This window comes from Podarcis gaigeae (assembly GCF_964106915.1).
Source record: "Podarcis gaigeae genome assembly, chromosome: 2".
Taxonomy (NCBI): Eukaryota; Metazoa; Chordata; class Lepidosauria; order Squamata; family Lacertidae; genus Podarcis; species Podarcis gaigeae.
In genome coordinates, this window is record NC_139679.1 from 88,352,122 (window position 1) to 88,372,903 (window position 20,782).

General features: G+C 43.2%; 2 protein-coding genes across 4 annotated transcripts in view; one reads left to right on the forward strand and one right to left on the reverse strand.

Annotated features, from left to right (window-relative positions):
• LOC310837452 (netrin-4-like) overlaps positions 1-8,219 on the forward strand; it is a 57,483-nt gene extending 49,264 nt beyond the window's left edge. For 2 of the 3 annotated variants that reach the window (XM_083724068.1, XM_083724070.1), the window contains exon 10: positions 4,876-8,219. In XM_083724068.1, the coding sequence (XP_083580194.1) occupies positions 4,876-5,012 (137 nt within the window). In that variant the 3' untranslated portion in view covers positions 5,013-8,219. The remainder of the gene's footprint in view (positions 1-4,875) is intronic. The other variant, XM_083724069.1, reaches the window with a different exon arrangement.
• Positions 8,220-10,584: 2,365 nt separating this feature from the next.
• CHCHD4 (coiled-coil-helix-coiled-coil-helix domain containing 4) lies at positions 10,585-20,393 on the reverse strand. Its single transcript, XM_083725456.1, has 3 exons — positions 20,265-20,393; positions 16,588-16,686; positions 10,585-11,764 (listed from the first exon to the last, which is right to left on the reverse strand). Exons 1-3 carry the CDS (start codon positions 20,284-20,286, stop codon positions 11,466-11,468), a joined length of 420 nt encoding a protein of 139 aa, XP_083581582.1. The 5' UTR covers positions 20,287-20,393; the 3' UTR covers positions 10,585-11,465.
• Positions 20,394-20,782: the final 389 nt, after the last annotated feature.

Genomic DNA, 20,782 nt, shown 5'->3' on the forward strand with positions numbered 1-20,782 from the left:
AGGCAGCAATCACAGATCCTTGATGTTCTTTCTTTTCTCTAGAAAACTGGCGTGGCAGTGCCAACCCACCCTCAGTGCTCCATGCCCCAAAAGCACTTTACTGATCTTGTGTGGATTGCCCTGTCACCACAGAGTTCCCATCTGTTCCAGGTTAGGTCAGTGTGAGATAATGGTAAAAAGAAGGGACCATATCCAGACAATGTATTATTTTGCTTCAGGTGGTTGGTTCTGTGACATAACCACCATTGAAGACCTGCAATTTGCATTGAAGGGAAAGCTCCCACTGGAAGAAGTGGGAGCTTTTCCCCCTCTATGCAAATAGCTAGTGTGGGGACTGCAGTGGGGGCAAAGAGTTAAAGCTCTCCTATGCCACATGCCAGGGTTCTGCTCTATATCAGGCATGGTCCTATGCCTGTAATTTACTTTTCAGAAGCCAGTCACAGAATTACTAAATACATGATGGGCGCCTCATTTGTTTTGGCCCTTAGTGCCAGAGTCTCTTGCATTACTCCTTCCAGTTTCATCACTATGCTTTGTAATTTGATGCACACTGCCACATAGGTCCTATTGTCCTTTAAACGAGAGCCTGGGAACATGCTTTGGATTGTTTCTTCCATTTAAAGTCAAAGTAATTAGAGAAGGAAGTAGTTTACTTCTGGGCTTCATCAGATTAGGATGAGCAAATACGTACTTCTGAAGGTCGCAGCAGTCTTGCCCCCGTCCCTTGATAAATTTTATTGTGCTTTTTTATTGAGACTAAATTAAACACACATCCACATTGACTGAAAGGAAGTGTTTTGTCTAAAATGTAGGGTTTATAACCTAATCACTCACCATGATTAACATGAGAAGACTTTCCCAGCAAACGCCTAGAATACCACCACTGTTTCGATTTCCCATTTTCTTTCTGCCCCATAAACTGAGGCTGGAGACGAACAATAGCTTTCTTAAAAGAACTGACAACAATTTGAAAGAGGTCTTGCTGCTTAGGGTGTATAAATGTACCCTGTTTTCATTTATGGCAAGGAAGAAGTTTCAGGGTTTTGTACCATTTAAAAACCTGTGAACCAGTTAGATCTGAGTTGACCTGGGACAAAAGGAATGAAGGGAATCCTCCATAAAATGGTTGGTTGGTTTCCAGCCTAACAGTAGAGTGGTCAACTTTCATATCCTGCCAATTTATTTATTTTATTTATTAAATTTATACACCACCCTTCATCTAAGGACCACAGGATGGTTTACAAAAGCTCTTCCTTTATACATCTATGGGGTAGACAGTGATCATATTTCTCTCCCTCCCATTGAAATCTTCACTTAGGAGAAATCCAAACTGAAATGATGATGCGGAAATGTGGAGAATAATTTCAAGGTTGGAAAAACAAGAAAGTGAGAGAAACTGAAATTGACCTATTTCTCCACCCCTACTTCCAGACAACCAGTTTACTGAGCTTTCATCCTGATCTGTTTGCACAAATTCTGCAGGTCAGATGTCACCTGCTATTCATTGAGCCTCCATTCTGATTTATTTTCAGGGAAGTGAGATGATGCTGTGTCCAGCAAATGTTACCCCACGCTTTATAATGCATTTTTGTAACACTTTCCTTATTGCAAAAAACCCCAAGTTTTAGAAGAAGTGAGTCTGCTGCAGAAGATCCCCAAATCAAATTGAATTGTGCAACCTGAATTTGTCAATATGTGATTAAACCCCACCTGAAAATAATGACAGTCTGGAAGTGCCAAGTCAGGGGTGCCAACTTGAATGAAATATTGCTGGGGCCCAGGGAAGCCCTGCCCTGCGTCACATGACACAGGGCACTCATACCATTTGGATGGCAATGCCCATCAACTTTGTGGAGGTCCGGCCCCCTCAAATATTTTATTGAGATGGCCCAAGTCCCCGCAGCCCCTAGGAATTGGCTCCTATGCAGCTAGTGATGTAATAATAATAATAATAATAATAATAATAATAATAATAATAATAATAATAATAATAATATATTTGTACCCCAACCATCTGGCTGGGTTTCCCCAGCCACTCTGGGCGGCTTCCAACAAAATATTAAAATACAATAATTAATCAAATATTAAAACCTTCCCTAATCAGGGCTCCCTTCAGATGTCTTCTAAAAGTCTGATAGTTGTTTATTTCTTTGACATCTGATGGGAGGGCGTTCCACAAGGCGGGCACCACTACTGAGAAGGCCCTATGTGAGGGAAAGGCTTTAACACAACTGTAGGGGAAAGACGAGGTGGAGGAAGGGAGTGGGGATGCTGACACAAAGTCAGCTGCGATTTAAAGCAACGTTAGAAGAAAGACGGAGAAGCCCGGTGCACTCTGACTGGCTCCTCAGATCTGTGTAAACTAATAAAAATATAGTTTGACTTTTCTCACTTGTTTAGCTACTTGTCCATCTAACAACTATATGGATCTGTCATGATGATATCTATTGCTTCTGTGAAATAAAGATCCATTTATATATTTAACAAACGTCAATAACTTTGGAGGGTGGTAGATCACTGCCAGTTTTTGATACTGGGTTGTAGATCACAGCCTACTTGAAGTTGGACATGCCTGGACTAGATGACCTTCGGAGCCCCTTCAAATTCTGCAATTCTGATTCTATGAGTGGAGTAGAGTTTTTGAAACAGCATCTGTTGGAGGTCCTCTAGTTCCTTATTTTGTGTGTGGAGCAGGGGACCGTCACGACCCCCATCCAGCTGTAGAATTCTATGACTGAGCAGGGAATTGAGCGCAAGCCCCAATCCAGCACTGTCCTCAATGCCACACTTTACAGCCCTAAACAGCCTCGGTCCAGTATACCTGAAGGAGCGTCTCCACCCCCATCGTTCAGCCCGGACACTGAGGTCCAGCACTGAGGGCCTTCTGGCGGTTCCCTCACTGCGAGAAGTGAGGTCACAGGGAACCAGGTAGAGGGCCTTCTCAGTAGTGGTGCCTGTCCTGTGGAACGCCCTCCCAGCAAATGTCAAGGAAATAAACTACTTTCTGACATTTAGAAGACATCTGAAGGCAGCCCTGTTTAGGGAAGTTTTAAATATTTAACGCTGTATTGTTTTTAACACTTGATTGGGAGCCACCCAGAGTAGCTGGGGAAACTCAGCCAGATGAGCGGGGAGTAAATAAATAATAATAATAATAATAATAATAATAATAATAATAATAATAGTTGTTGTTGTTGTTGTTGTTGTTGTTGTTGTTGTTGTTATTGGCATGTGGGCTAGTTTAATGCACATGCACACAAGCAGCAGAACAGAAAATAATTTGCAAGTCCAGTTTTGACTATATTTGCATTCACTTTCTTCCTGAATGTCCACAGAGTGTTCCTTCCTGTCCCTTTTTGTTTTGTTTTGAGCAAGGGGAAGGGCGTCTTTGGGAAAAGACAAGGAAATAATCCACACTCGCCCCTGCTAGTCCCGTCTGGCACTGCATTCATCAGGAGTTTCTGCTGTGCGCAGCAGTCTGGCTCCCTGCCCAACCATCTCTGTGCCATTGTACGGCATGTTCTTCCCTAGCTGGTGACAGGAAGTCCATATCTAATCTCATGGCATTTGAGTATCATCATAAAAACTTCATTTATGGTGTGGTGCAGTGCAATTGCAGTGTGGGTTTATTTTTAAGTAAAAATAATAATAACAACAACTGCCTTTGTCACCAACAGAGATATAGCACCTTGAAAAAGAAACTGCCACCTTTCCCCTGCTCCCTTAAATGTAAAGTCTGATTGGGAAAGCCATCAGTTGGCATCGTTTTAACTGGGCAATATTTTACTAGAAAAGGCAGTTCTTTGGTCCATTTGCTCAATATTGTTGACACGGCTTGGCAGTGGCTCTCCAGGGTTTCTGGCAGGGGACATTAAATGTAAGAAACACAAACAGGATAATTGCATTTTAGCTTGAAATTTAGGTAATTTCAGTGACTGCTCACGAAGCTGTGTTAATGATGCACGAGCACCCTTACATTGGTAAGTGAATTAAGGTCTGTAGTGGGATTATGCCCTATTAATCTCAAATCAACCTACCATGTAAATGCAGTGTGAAAATATCACGTAAGTTTTCCTCATATTATTTTTGGAACCTGTAAAGACTTGGGAGCCGTGGCGTCGTTTTCCTTAATATAATTAAGACGCTTTCTTATAACTAGTTATCTGTAATAAATTGCATTTCATGAAATGTTTTGGCCCAGTGGCGTAGGGGTGCAGGGGGGGCCGGCCGCACCATCTGGGGGTTAGGGTTAGGGGGCGCAAATCCACGGGTTAGGGGGTGCAAATTACTTGCCTTGCCCCGGGTGCTGACAACCCACGCTACGCCACTGTTTTGGCCATTATGTTTATTAAGTTTTGCAGGTGGTGATGGGCTCGTCTTTGATGAGGGTAAATAAGACTGGTTCCCCAATTCATTTGAAGAGGTCTCTGCTGCTGTGGGTTGTAGCTAGTAGAAGAAATGGGGAAGAATGGGTTATTACTGCTTTTCAGAGCCAAATGAGGGTCACATACCCCATACTAAGTGATTATGGCACTAGCCAGCCCAGCCATCATGCCCAGGCCGTGTTGGTGGAGCATCTGTTATTATTGTCAAAGATCCCTCTGCCTAGCTGACAATCAGGCAAATCTATTGCTTGCAGTAGGGATGCACTGATCACCCTTTTGCCTTCATTGTGAGGTTACTGAGCAGCCTTCAAGGAGAAATTATCTCTGTGCTAGCATCATTTCTCAAAGCAGGAATATGATCCTGTGTGTTTAGTACTCTTCGCAGCAGAGGGAGGTCATTTTGGTTGGTTTTTTTAATTAATGTGAAATCCGCCGGTGGATTTAGAATTTACTCTTTTTCTAATACCTTGCTGTTCTTCTTCCAAACCAGGTGTAGACTATCTGATAGCAGGACAGGAAGACACACGGACTAACAAACTTCTCGTGAACATGAACAGCCTGGTGAAGCCCTGGAAAGCTCACTGGGGGAAACTAGTCGCAGACATGCTTCGAACTGGATGCAAATAATGCCTTCTTTCAAAGCAAAATCCACAGACTTTGCATATGTTAGTAATATTGCAGTGAAAGGCCTAAGTAGTTCTCTTGTTGTCTATCAGAACATTCCTAAGGGGAATTTAAAAACAGAATCTCTCTCTCCCCACCCCCGTCATATTTTGTGTTTTAGGGAGGCATCGTGTGCCTTGAGTTCTTTCTTCCAAGAATCAAAGGACAACGGCAAAGGACAACGACAAACAATCCCAGCCCACACAGACTTGGAAACCTCAACCCTTAACTTGGTTTGCCTAGGAATCACAGCTTATAGCTTGCCCACATCGTTTATCCAGAGCTAAGCCCCACCCCCCACCCCGCCAGTGTCAAGATTACAAAATGCATTGCACGTTGACGCTTTCAAGTCCCATCCTGATACTACTAACGCATAAACTTACAGCTGCTTCACTAAAACATTTGTTTCAGGGTGGGTGGGTTGCTTTTTTGAAGCAGCCATAAAGGATGAGCAAACAACTTTGTCGAGCTTTGGAGCGACAACATGCTCAACGGTTGGCCTGTCACATGACTCCCGCTTTATTCGGCAATCTTTTCAGCTCACTAAGCAAGCTAGTTAGAATAACATACGCAGCCTTTGGGGGTCCTTAAAGAGTGTGTACGTGCGCCCTCAGCATTTGCACTGGGATGGAAAGATTCTGTAGATTTATGTTGTCTTTGTCCGAACTTTGCCCCCAGAGAAGCAAACAGGCAGAGCCTGCGAGATGGTAGAAGAGGTTGAACGCCTTCCCAGGACTTAGCCCCTTGGGGGATTCTGGGAAGTGTGTGCACTGCATACAGGGAGGGGGGCATGGCTGGGGTCTGATCCTGCAGGCAGGAGTCTCAATGGACTTCACCTTTGTTCTTTCACAGAGCTTCTGGGAGAAGTGGTAGGTGGGGAGAGTTGGATTAGAGATTACAAGGACTGATGAGTGGAGAGTTGGATTAACATCATTTGCCTTCTCTAGGGCTGTTCTCTCAATACGTGCACCAAATCAATAATAGTTCTGGCTTTAACTTTGAGCCCACCTGCTCTCATCAAAGGTCTTCTCCCAGCTTGCCCTCCCCCCGGCATCCACTGCACCATGCCATGCAAATTTCAGGAGGATTGCTGCTAAGAAGGGCTTGTGCAGCACCGATGATTCCTTTGTGAGGGAAGAATGCAGCACCGGCCCACAGTTTCTACATGCAAGTAGTGAAAGAAGTCCTGGAAGTTGATTTGGTTTGGCGTTGGTAGATTCACCAAACCACCGCAGAAGAGGTTGCAGGGCCACTAGACATGAGACAAGGAAACATCGGCTACCTCTGGGAACAGCCATGTGGTTATTCTGACCTGCTCTTTGCAAGATAATATTTGAGTCTCAAGTGCTGTCCTGCTAATATTTCATGTAAAAACTGTTGGGGTTACAGCTGCCAGTAACCACTTGCCTGTGGCAATTACGTTCCGTTTAAGAGCAGGGCTTCTCAAAGAGCTCTCTTCTCTAATATGAAACAAAGATGGTCAACTAGTGCTGCTGGCATTCTCTATTTTCTGTTGGTTGGTTCAAAGAGAATGGCACCATGAAAATGCTTAAGTGTTGGCCTTTAAGAAATGCAACACCTTCTCTTATTGATCTTGCCTTGTTTTACTGATTTAGCTGTGACTCCTGCAGTGCAGAGGATTGGACTACAACTCTACAATTCTGATTTTACAATTCCTGAAGAGTTGAGGCACTTGTGAGCAGGCACACAACACTCATGTAACTGCATCTTGCATCGCCTGCAAGGTTGGCAGGCAGCATTCAACGTCCTGGCTAGTCAAGGCACACAGAAATCTGCACAAAGATCCAAAGGCTACCTTTGCTTGCTACACTGAATCATGGTTTAGCATGTGTGTGTGTCTCACAGGCTCATACTCTTTCCCCTCCTCTTCCTGCATAGCTGGCAGATTGAAAGCTTCTGCTTCTGACTAACCACAGTTTACTGTGCCATCTGTGGCTCATCATGACTATGTTAAGTTTAAACAAGCCCGCTGCAGTTAACTATGGTTTGAAGTTGCCTTGTTTGAAACTAACAAGAGCTCATGCCAGTCCAAATGAAAAAGCAAACCATGGGCTAAGCAAAAGCTTTCAAACTACTCCTGGCCCATGAGATGAGAGGGTACATAGGCTTATTTCACTGCAGCCCTGTCCTACTTGCTCATGTCACTCTAAACCATGTGTCAAGTGCAGCTTTCACCAGACCTGCCACCCCTCGAATCAGGTAGCCAGATACAGCTAACAGGACATGTTTGTCCATTGGAAGAGGCTCAAGATGCTTACAAAAATATATATATACAACAATCCAGACTCGCTGCAGTTACTTTCTTCTGCAGCTTGAGAGCTCCTCATCACCACCACGGCTGACAATCCTACCGAAGGACACATTAGTTGTGCTTTCCCCTCTGTATCTACTTTTTAGTTTGCAAATCACTGCGTGCACATTTATTCCTTTTAAAAAACAAGAAGTTTTTAACATCTTGCAAAACCGCTCAGGCCCATCAGTTCTCTATACAGCTAGCTTCTATTGCAATATGCCAAACCTTTTTGCCTGAGGTCAGTCTTGCAGAGAAATTGCTAAGTCCATACACAAATAGTGAGTGTACCTCCATGAGCTTGAAATGGTGTTGTCTACAGAAGCCACACCTGGAACACGAAACTTGGGTCACACAGGGCAGTCCATTGAAAAGAAATTACAAGGCAAGGAGTCTAGCATTCCTTAGCGTTTACAAAGATGTACCGGTAATATTGACCAGACTGGCTTAACTGAAGGCTTCCATTTGAAGTCAGGCATCCATTAGGGACACATTTTCATCAATTGTAATGGGAGAATAGAAGATGCGTTGCTCAGATATTACTTGTCCTAAAGATTGTGAAGTTTGTTTTGAATGCCACTCGGCTGCAAGAGAAATGGAAATCTAACTTCACTTAAACACGTGGAAAGGTTATCTGTAGGTTATGGGAAACACTGTCCGATGTGAAAAAATGCTCGTACTTAACCACAGGCCAAGGCCTTCTACATACAATTGTTCTTTTATTTAGACTCCGGTATGCATTTCAGGTAATCTATGAGTAGAAGCCATTACTTCTAGTTGCTCAGTTTTCATTAAAAGTGTTAAAGTCAAACTGGATACAGTACTGTAAACTACATTTATATTATATTGTCTAAATGTAACACTGACTCCTTCATATTTTGTTATAACGAGAAGCATTCAGTGATGTAAAGAGGCTGGCTAAATATTGCTATAGCTCATCCATATAAAAGATGGATTAACGTAGATCTGCTTTTGTACCTGCAGTTTTGTGGGTACCAAAAAAAGGTGCATGGGCAAATAATACTTAGGCTCAAAATCCCTTGACTTACATGGAGTGGCAAAAATGAGTTTATTAACTGTAGAGGAGAAATGATGGCAGAAGGATTGGGGGAAGAAAAAGTTACGTTCTTAGAGCAGCCTTTCTTACTCTTGGGTTCCCAGGTGTTTTTGAACTATAACTCCCATCATCCCTAGCTAGCAGGTCCAGTAGTCAGGGATGATGGGAGTTGTAGTCCAACAACATCTGGGGACCCATAGTTGAGAAAGGCTGTTCTGGAACTCGGATAACCAATGGGGGCCCCCTCCATGTGCTCTTGGACCACAGCTCCTTTCCTTGGCCACTGGCTATGCCGCTTGGGGCTGATGGGAGCTGGAGTCCAACAATAGCTGGAGGGTGCCACCTTGGTGATCCCTGTTTTAAGAGGCAAGAACCAGAGAGGAATGAGGGTCTTAATGGAATGCCCTAAACTGGGCAATTTCACAACAGGCCCATGCACCACATTTTTGGACTTCTATTCGCTTTATAAAAGCAAACTTGCAATATGCATATTGTTTCATGTGCTTGTGAACTAGAATTATGCCGATTTCTGTTTTCGCAGCACAGAATGGGAAACAGAAAGTACATAGACCGGACATGTTTGCAACTGCTCTGTTGGTTACACATGCCCCACCCAAATAAATACTGGTATTTACTAAATGCTGAAAATGAAGTTCTGAAAGGTAAATACTGTACCTTTCATTTCAAAGCCATTACTGAAGAATCCTCTTCCTTCTCACTCCTCTCTGCTCATGCTAGACAGGTTCTAAAATGGGGGCCAATATCTTCATATGTAAATCTGTGGCTGCCTTGAGGCCTTACAGGAGCAACAAAAGAGCCATTTCCTACGGTGGCCCTTAGGTCCTATGGCAGGCATAGGCAAACTCAGACCTCCAGATGTTTTGGGACTACAATTCCCATCATCCTTGACCACTGGACCTGTTAGCTAGGGATCATGGGAGCTGTAGTCCCAAAACATCTGGAGGGCCAAGTTTGCCCATGCCTGTCCTACGGTGTTCAAAGGCTGGCAGGACTGTTGTGGGATGGCCACACAAAGAAGCATCTCCCAGTCTCTTGTGAAAGGCACATTAACACCCAGATTCTGTAAACACTGTTATAAATCATTTTCAAAATGTGAAAGAAAGAAAAAAGGCATGAGAAAGGAGATGAGAAAATACAAAGGCTGGCAATTTGTTTGCCTTAATACCCAGCCAGCTGAGTTTCCTTTTCAGAAATGACAGGTCCAGGTAAACCCCACTCTTAACAAGTGCCCCATATTTTATCTGATCACTCGAGGCTCCATCTCTTTGGGCCAACGGCTTAGGCGCCAAGCTTTTATCACTTCTGCACTTTTGGCACCTGTTCTGTTGCCTACTCTGTATGCAGACTGAGAGGCCTTTTCATGCTCTTTTTCTCTTTAAAAAAGAGTAGAATGCGCTTTCGAAATGCCTGCTATCCATCCCAGGAGTGAACTGCTGACAGAGAGCTGGTACTTCCACTCCACTTTGTTAAATGAAAAGTGAATGATAGAAATCAGGCGGCACTTAAGAAAAGAGGCAGCAACGAGAGCCACTTGCAACACATTTAACAGTCTGGTGTCTGCGCAGAGGATAATATGCTGCTAAAGTGACAATTGGTAACACTTGGAAGCTCATTAACACCACTGTAAACATACACCAACTTGGACGGCTTTGAAAGAGGTTTAGACAAATCCATGGAAGACAAGGTTATCGTCGGCTACTAGGCAGCTTAGCCATGTTCTACCTCCACTGGCAAGAGGCATTATGTCTCTGAATGCCAGTTGCTGGAAATCGTCAATGCAGAGTGCTGCTGCGCTCCTGTCCAGCTTTCAGGTCTCCCATAGGCATCTGGTTGGCCTCTGTGACATCAGGTGACGAAGGTTCATCAACTGTTTGCATATTATGTTCTTACTGTACCAGCAAGCACCAAGGTTAAAACCTTTTGGAGATTTTAATGTGGCTTGATTTCAGCATACACTGTACTTGCTTGCTAAAGATATGCTTGGAGTGTAACCTCACCTACTAGACACAAAAATCCATAAATCTAAGTAACACAGTGTAGCTCTGCTAGCGTGCATCTTCCAGGATACAGTAACATGGCTACAATAGCAACAGGAAAAGAACTGAGTAATCAATCGCCAACATTAATAAAAGACATGAAGGCTTCGATGCAAGGTAGAAAGGTTTTGCCTTTAATGTACACTCTAGTCACAATTATCTAGTCAGAGGCTGTTACACCAGGTAACACTGCAATTTCCTTGTCAAGGGCATCTATTTTAGCAACCTGTCTGGAGAAGTGACAGGCTTGAACAGAGAGGAATCCCACAAAAGCAGGGTTGATCAGGAACATTGAGAAACAGTAGTTAGCATTCTCCCCTATCAACTCAGTGAAATCAAGACCTGATCAACACTTTCAAAAAAAAATAATGCAAAAATCATTCCCCCTCCCTTTACACACATAATAATTTTCCATTACCAGAAATCAGTAGCGTATGCAAATTTCACATGCTATTAAAGCATATAAACTATGCAAATGAAAACGTCAATCATTCTCAACAGTTTCTGAATCAATTTTAAGAGTTTTATGCCTCCCACCCCACCCCCAAAAAGCATTGGGAATATCTGAGACAATCACTGAAAATCAACCCTGACCGGACAGCCTTGCTGACCGATTTCCTCCGGATTGTGTGTTGGCTCCACCTCTCTACTAGTCTTGTTCAAGTCAACCTGCAAACTTAACATGACTGGAGAAGGAAATAACTATTAAAGCAGTGGCAGTGCCTGAGAATGGGTTGTCCCCCTGCTATGCACTGACCTCTTTGCAGCATTATTGAGACCATGAGGCCAAGGTGTCTTACTTCCTTGCAGCAAGTAATTTCACAGGACACAGTGCACTGAAGAGAGGTGAAGGGTGTTCCTTGAAGGATCGGGAGAAGGGGCAGAGAGGGAGAGGAGGGGAGGGGAGGAAAGGGAAGGGAAAGACGATGCTTTGCATAAGTTATAGTGTGTCTTTGAGTTGGAAAGGAGACCAAAGCCTCCGTGGAGCTTTATTAGCTGGATCCCTTCTCTTCTTCTTTGGTTACAGAAGCAGCAGCAGCTTCTAGAGCTTTGCCCTGCTTTTCTTCATCTTCTTCATCGTCATCGTCTTCTTGGGGGTACAGCTCTGGGTACTTCTGCATGCACTCCTGCATTGCACGAAACTGGTCCACACAATCGGATCCCTTTATTTCTTCCTTGCTATAATGGAAACAGGAAAAGGCGGACTTGAATTGTTCCCCGCAAGGACCACTCGCCATTCCACCAAGGCAAGGGCAATTCCAGTTGATATCTCCATTAGGCAATATCAAACCTAGGAAGGAAAAAAAGGAATCAGTAAGCTAATGGCAGATAATGGATATGTGACTGAACTTGTGTGCTGTAGATTCAATATGACGAACAAGGGTAACTATTTCACACTGAGCCCATACAGTAAGTTTCAATTCCCCTAAAACCAATACAATCAATTGTCTGCTTACAATCAACCCTATTGTTGACAAGATGCCGCTTCTACTACTGCTAGTGACACTAGAAGCAAACATAAAAGATGCCGATGATAATCACACAAAAAAACCCTTCATTGCTTTCATGTTTTTGCTCCTAAATGAGTAGCCACGTCTGGGACTGAAAACATGAAGCAGGTGAAGGGTAACTTTTGTGTGGAACAGCATAATTGTGTTTTTGCTTTATGAATAAAAAAACACAAGATTCCAAATCTGCAAATCTGAGCAGCCTCCATAAAGCAAGTGATCACACGGTGGTCACGAAATTCTCCAGATGCAACTCACCAAGCCCTGCTGCTATGCATCCAATAGGAGCACTAATGAGGCTGAACACTGATGCAAAATTATAGGACTTATTAGTCTGAACCCTTGGAATGAGAGTGATTTTTCAGCCCCTGCAGTCCTACTTCCACTTACCTAGGTCTTACATCTAAGTAGAGATGCATAAGAACTATGAAAGCAGATAATCCAAGTAACTTTGAAACTGTGTTAAAACATTTATTAATGTTAAAAACCACTCATAAAATTTAAAATCTTCCAATTCCACTCTACATGTTGGGCAGGATAACCGAGTCCAAAGGACAAGAGTGCAACCTAAATCACATTCAAGCTATTGTAAACCATTCCCACATTAACTAGTTCACTTGGTTGTGCAAATCTGCTTCCTGAGCAGTCATGGATACAGAGTTCAGACATAATGCCAAATCCCCACTTGCAGTGTGGCTGCAAGGAGGAAATCAAAAACCTTTGCTTCCAAACCCAGAACTGTGGTTAACCTTAACTATGGTTTAGGGAAACAGGCCAAAATACAATTTATTCTGGGTTCAGACATAATGAGTAACCACAGTCCATTGAAAAAGAAGAAGTGAAAACTTCTGATTTCCTTGTAGATCCACTGGAGGAGGGAAGAGAGGAAGCTCATGGCCCTGAATTTAGGAATACTCTCTGACCACAGCTGAATGCACCCAGTATCTCTCTGTATTTTCAGAATACAAATAGCCTTGCAAATAGTCACTGATTGCTTTGTGGCACATGTGGCCCTCGAGATGCTTCCATACTCCCTAGCTCCCATATTCCTTAGCTCTCATAATCCTTAGCTCCTGGCTACGCTGACTAGAGCTGATGGGAGTTCAGAGTCTCACAAAATCTTAAGTGCTACAGGTCGATTCTTTTCCTTCTTTCAAGCTGTAGATATACCCCAAATGAAAACAGGCAGATGTCGGCGGGCTAATAATGAATTGTAGGCTAGTAACAAAAGCCTCAGCGCCTAGGGCTTGCCGATCGAAAGGTCGGCGGTTCGAATCCCTGCGGCGGGGTGCGCTTCCGTCGTTCGGTCCCAGCGCCTGTCAACCTAGCAGTTCGAAAGCACCTCCGGGTGCAAGTAGATAAATAGGGACCGCTTACTAGCGGGAAGGTAAACGGCGTTTCCGTGTGCAGCTCTGGCTCGCCAGATGCAGCTTTGTCATGCTGGCCACGTGACCCAGAAGTGTCTCCGGACAGCGCTGGCCCCTGGCCTCTTGAGTGAGATGGGCGCACCAACCCCAGAGTCTGGCAAGACTGGCCCGTACGGGCAGGGGTACCTTTACCTTTACCTTTACCTTTTGCTACGGAATGAAGTTTGTGCAGGAAGGTTTTATTAGGTGGGGGTTTTCTAAACAGCACGCAGGAACCCAAGTTCTGCAAATTATACAAGCCGCGCTGAATGCAGATGAGAGAAGATGACCGGAAGACCCCATGTTGGCATCAGGTAGCACAGAAGAACTGGAGCTTGCAACTGTTGTACTGTAGCCTCTTGGCTAGGAAGAAGATTCTGTGGAACACTTTCTATGTTCATGGAACTAGGAAAAAATCTGCCAAGAAAACAACCCTTCACAAATGCCAAGGAAAGTGTTCAATGACCTAGGGCCACTTTTCTTCTATGATGGCTGTGTCAATACCTCTTTTATGCCTCTTGAACTAGAACTCAAAACTGATGCATTATATGACCACTGGCTGAAGGTTCTTGATAAGACTTTCTGCCGTCTATGATTAAGGACAACTTCCCTTCTTCCAGCACAGGGAGGACAGTCAAATACAAAACACCTAAAGTGTACATGATGCATGGTTTCCTTTGCTTGGCACTCATGCTGAAACATTCTCAAAAGAGAACTATAAGCATTAACAATTGTTTCTTGAAGAAACAGAAGAAGTTGGGAGCTGCTTGTAAAATTATTGAGACAGCATAAGCTGCAACCCTAAATATATACTGTACTCAGAAGTAAGTCCTATTGAATTCAATTGAGTTTACTCCCAGGTAAGTTCTGTTCGGATAGGAGCCAAAATCAGTAAAACCAGACAATTTCTGCTATAACCACCCCAATTATATTTTAGAAGCTATTGCAATGGAAAGCTGGAGAGCTATACTGTACTGTCAAATCCCAGCATGACAATACAAAGAGCCAGAGATTATTCTCAGAAAATAATTCCCTATGCTACTTTGGGTGTGGGTGGGATCTTTTATACTAGAAAACACAACACCACAATATTTCTCACTAAATTAAAATGAAACCAAAATGCTAAAGTTTGAAAACAGTTTTAAATGTCATTCAAATGTCAAATTAAAAATAAACACTGTTGCACTAAGGCCTTGTGGTACATTATGGTAATTTTTTCAACTATATAACAACAACAAAAACCTGGTAGAAACAAGTACAATCTACTAGGAGTTTATTCTGTGCAAATCCCACTGAAACAAATGGGAGACCCCAGTTAGCTGGCTCTTAACAAACTGAAGGGTCAATTTAACTCATTTGTTTAGCGCTGCTATAAATTCACTTGGCTTCACATTTGGAAGTGGGTTTGCTTTTAAACAAGATCGCATTGATTTCCCCCTCAACAAAACTGCTTTTCACCAAGACAAAAAAGAAGGGCGGAGAGGAAAATCTTCATCATTCATCTTTTTGTATTCCTGGCCAGTAGGAAATTCAACTCTAAACCTTTAGAAGCTGCCGCAGGAGTCTCAGAATGGGAGGTGCCAACAGCCTGCAAAGCCATTTCCCCTCAGTCTGTAGACACTATGCTGGTTCTTGGCCAGCAATACATCCTGCCTGAAATGATGAAGGCTGAAGGAGAGGGTGAGAGACACTCAAATTCTGCTGTTGCACGGCTTTCTGCAATAAGATGCAGATGGTGGCTGAAGCCTAGGAGTTTAGGAGCACAGAAAGGGACATCTATTTCTTTTTATCTGAAGATTACAAGGTTAACCTTAATCACAGCAAGCTTTCAAATTACTTATTTTTTTTTTAGTATTCTCTTATGAAATGCATTAGAGTAAGGTCTATGAACAGCTGCTTCTAATTCAATAACTGAAGTTATGTTTCATTAACCTTTTATTGCATTTCATTCACAATTCCCACAGATCCTGTTTTCATGTACATACTTATCCTTGTTTTATATATTCCTGGTGTACACTGCTTGTTTATGTTCAGTTGACTGCTTATTTAGCAGGCAACACTGAAGAATGTATCACAGTTTTTAGTACTCCCTTCTATGGAATGAATAAGCTTATGTCCAGACTACTGTGGGGAAAAGGTAAAAAAGACCCACTCCAGGCTGACCAAAACCTTTGTCTTAGACCAAGAGTACAGTACCACGAAGAGGAGTCAGACTGGGGGCTCTGCCATTACTGTGGCACAAATGCCAAGTGAAATTAGTTAAGAGAACTTTCCACATTGATTTAGCATTGCTTTTATTGATGTAGGCCAAATGTGCTAAATAAAGTTGAGGGTCCATATGAGACCCCATGGGCTTAGACCCCTTGAGGCTCCCAAAGGTGTCCTAAATACAAGGAACAGAAACTTTTCTATGGTGGAAGTACTGCTATTAGTAAAGCGATAAGGCTATTCTATCAGTGGCTACTCCGCACCAGATTTTCTTGCTTTCACCCCAAACTCTCTCTAAATTAGCAGCTTATTATATATAAAATTAGTATAGGAAATGCCTGAAAATGCTGACCAGCCCCATGAAAAATAATCCCAGATATGTGTGGTTTTGCTGAAGTTATTCAGTAATATAACTTTGATACCTTTACTTTATACACTGGTTTTAGCTGTTGGGGAGGGGGCGGGTTAAAGTATTTTTATTACTTGTTTTACATTGTTTGTTTTGCTGAAGCCCCAAGATAGCTAAAACGGGGCATAAGCTTAGAAAACACATTGTACACATTTTTTAGTTTAGCACAGCTGTTTTTACTATGGAGAAGTGAGAAAAATGTCAGGCTTTTCACTGCCAGCCACACAGTGAACAGACATCTTAAAACAAATCCACACCACGAAAGTTTATATTGAGACATAGGGTTCAGATAGGATCATATACAGGTGACAGCCAACACAGTACATTGCAAGCATAGCTGTCTCTGTGTGTGACTGCTGCCCCCTAGAGATTCCTGACTACATTTTTTTATAATAAAGAAAACCCAATTTTAAACACATGGAAACATGGAAGGGCACACATTAAGTACCCTGAATTATTACAAGCTACTCAGCAAATGTCTCTGCTAACAGGAACCAGCAATTTGTGTTGAAACACTTATCATGATGTTATTTCAATACCAGTATACAGCCCTATTGAACATTATGCTTTCTGCACTACTGACCATGGTCTTCATAAGGATCATTGGGGTCATCTGCTACCAATTCAGCATTGCTTGGAGTCTCATGGTCCTCTTTGGTCACAAATATAATTTTGTCCTTTCCTGAAAATTAAAAAAAGAGAGACACAAAGAGCATTAGGCCCAGACAGAACAGTCTGTCCAGAGCAGTTGTCCAACAGAAGCCTTTGAACAATTCCATATAAAGATGCATTCCTAATAGAAGCTCATGATTCTCTTCCAATTGGCACTGGAGAGGCTTCAATCAAAGTTGTGTGCATGACTCTGGCCATTACATTTGGTTAAAGCGAACTGGAGGATGTTCAGAAATTAAGGATAAACATTGGGCTGGATCCAGAGAGGCCTTTGGCTCTTCTGCTTCATCCCATTGTATTTCCCTAACTTTTGATGAAGACTCGCACATAAAATTTGAGAGAAGGCTTTGTTAATTCTAAAAGACCGATTACTGTCCACAAACACTTTTTAAAAAATGGTACGAAGGGATCAGAGATCAATTAATCTCATTAGTCAACAAAGACGGGGCAAATAGTAATGAGCTTATGATGGCAGCAGGGTAATTTAACTTCCATTGTGAATCAATTTGCTTTGATTTTATAGTGTGGTGTTGGAGCAAGCCAAATATGGTCACATGAAACAGCTATCCTGGGATAACCCTGCAATGGAGATTTTCCCCGGACACATCCCCACTGTCAGCCCCCAGAACACTGAAATCATGCATCAGCACTTCCAATGAAAGGCTTCCCTGAAGTGCTGCCTAACCCAAAGTAACTCACACAGGCCAGAGGCAAGTGAAGCATTACATCATCTTGTAACAACATTCACCCCAGTCATTTCATAGAATTGATTAGCTTCATTCAGATCTATTTTTTAAAAAAGAAAGACAATTCTTCAGAGAGATTACTGCAAATGTTGTCTCCTTGTCAATTACAGACTTCACGTGGATTTCAAAAATTTATCTACCTGATATTTTGCTTTTGTTCTTAATCCAAAATAATAATACAGTCGTACCTTGGAAGTCGAACGAAATCTATTCCGGAAGTCTGTTCAACTTCCAAAATGTTCGAAAACCCAAACATGGCTTCTGATTGGCTGCAGCCAATCGTAAGCTGCAGAAGCCTTGTTGGACATTCAACTTCCAAAAGAACATTTGAAAACCAGAACATTCACTTCCATGTTTTGATCGTTCAGGAGCCAAAACATTTGAGAACTAGGCTGCTTGAAAACCTAGGTACAACTGTAGTGTGAACTCATTTTCCAAATGTGAGTTCTCATATAACCAGAGTACACGATCTATAGATAATAGAAATGAAATACAGGAGTGGCTGTTTTAGGTGTGTCCAATATATGCATGAACACACACATGCATCAGGCTGAATCTGGAAGTGACCCAAAAACGTAACAAAAAGTAACAGGGTGAGGGCAGGGCAGGGTCTTTGCACGCTTTTTCAATGAGTGTTCCAATTATATGCATTTTCACACAAGCACACAATGACCCGGAACGCAGCCCCCATGCAAATGGCGAGTTGCCTGAACTACCAATAAAGTTACACTTCAAGTGCCGTGACAGCATCTGACAATGATGTGGAACAGACTCCCTCAGGAAGCTGTGGACTTTCCTTCATTGGAGGTTTTTAAGCAGAGGCTGGATGGCCATCTGTCATAGATGCTTTAGTTGAGATTCCTGCCTCTCAGAGGGTTAGAATACTAGATGACTCCTGGGGTCCTTTCCAAACCTACAATTCTGTAATATGTACAGTACTACTATGTCTCTCAAGTACACAGCCTTTGTTCAAAACTCCCATTGTTCTAGGTGCATTTTGCGACAGGGAATTTCATTAGTGATAGCACTTTTTGAGCTCTGAGCAGAGTAGTGTGCCTAAGATTTGATTAAAACTGCAGAGTGGAAGGAAAGGAGGGCCTTTTTCTGCCTTCCAGCTACTCTCTGAAAACTGGAGAGGAGACCCTCATGAGAATATTAGGGGGTGGGCAGGCAGGGGAAGGACTAGACCATGTGAAAACTGAACATAATATTTTAGCTGCAGTTCATTTTCAGCTTTGCATTCTTGTTATAAAAAAGAGCCCCTAGACATTCCCTTGTTGTGCCCACAACCTAGGCTTAAGGTGCCATTTAGCTCCTAGCTTTCATATCTCAGTTTCTAACTTTCCTTCAGCCACAAACTCACAGCAGTAGTCTCACTTAGACAAAGCAGACCCCCACAAACATAATTAGAAGTATTGATTTAAGACTTTAAGTGACTTTAGCTTAATCGTAAATCGCAACTCATTGCTTTCGCTTAAAAATCAGTACCACTTTATTACTACCATAGTTACCTAACTATTTACCTAACTCCTTATTAGACTCAACTATTAAATTGCAGGTGCTGCAGTTTACAGTTCTGAAAGTTATGTAATGATAAATATGACAACATATTTATCATTGCATAACTGGAAAGCAACTGCTAGACAGTGTCATAACTTCATTCACTCTATTCTGTGGGGGAAGGAAGGGAAAACTGAGAAAGAGAGTGGGGGGAAAGACTGAGCAAGCCTCATTTTGTTAACTGTCAGTAAAAGGAACAGCATCCTTCTATGAGCATCAAAAACTATATACTACAATAGTATATAAAATAGCTGTGGCTTAACACCAAAATTCCTTGCTCACAAATAAATATAAGCTTGTGTTCATATGTTGTGTTTGTCTACTAATAATCTACTTAATAATAATAATAATAATAATAATAATAATAATAATAATAAAGGTCACAGGTTCCCCATCCCTGCAGGACAGAGATACTGCCAAGTCAGAGCTGACAGTGCTGGGCTTTGGTGAACTAACAATAAAGGCAGCAATGTTATGTTCAAAACAACTGATTTCAGTCCCTGGGATGTTTCGTGACCAGCAAACTTTGCAACCGACCCAAAAGCCTTTGGAAAACAAGGTGTCCTGAAAAACCACGTTTCCAACACCTGACTCAGTAGCGCTACATTTGTCTCCACCCCCATAGCTCAGCTGGGACCCTGAGGTCTAGCTCTGAGGGCCCTCTGGCAGTTCCCTCACTGTGAGAAGCCAAGTTGCAGAGAACCAGGCAGAGGGCCTTCTCTGTAGTGGCACCCGCCCTGTGGAACACCCTCCCATCAGATGTCAAGGAAACTATTTGACTTTTAGAAGACACCTGGAGGCAGCCCTGTTTAGGGAAGTTTTTAAATGTCTGATGTTTTACTATGTTTTTATACGTGCTGCAAGCCATGCAGAGTGGCTGGGGAAACCCAGCCAGTTGGGCGGCGTATAAATAAAATATAATAATTATTATTCATTATTATTATTATTATTATTATTATTATTATTATTATTATTTTTTATTATCACCACCACCAGACGAGATGAGCCCTCTTAAAAAACCTGACCAACCGCACCCTCCGTGGCTAAAATGTGGAAGAGCAAGGTTCAAATCCCTCCTCAGCCACATGGCTTCCCACCCCGTGACCTTGGGGACGGTCACTCTCGATCAGTCCAGCTCGCAGGGCTGTTGCGAGGGTAAAGAAAACCGAGAAGGGGAAGAAGAGGGCGGCCCATGCGTGCTCCTTCCCAAGCGCCTCGGGAGAAGGAGCTGGGGACGAGACCCCCATAAGGAAACGCTCTCTCTCTTTCTCGCCCCCAGTACCTTCTTGCCTGCAGTAGGACATGGCTGGGGAGAGCTCGCGAGCAGCGCGTTGCTCCTTCCGCGGCACCGGATGGCCCAACGAGCGACCCGTCCGTCGGCCCCGCCAGCACGGCCACCGTGAGCCGGCGGCACAGCGGACCGCGCGCTTTCCCCCTCGCGGCGACCTCTCACCCGCGCCGGAAGGACCCCGAGGAGGAGGAGACCAGGAGCCCGCCTGAGCGCTGGGTTCTTTCAGAGGCGCGCAAGGGGAGCCGGGCAGGGGCGGAGCCTTCCCTCCCGCGTTCTCTAGCGGGGCCTCAAAGGCATAACTAACGGGAGGAGAAGAGCTCGGCGTGGTCGGCTTATCCCTGAAGTACTACATTTCCCGGCGTGCTGTGCGCGTAAATCCTTTTCTCCACAAAACATGCTTCGCCGGCCTGTGTGGTAAATCACCACCGCCCCCTTTTTATTATTACTTAACGCCTGGAAGTTCAATGATAGTCCCAGCGGGGGAGGGGGAGAGAATAAATAAATAGACG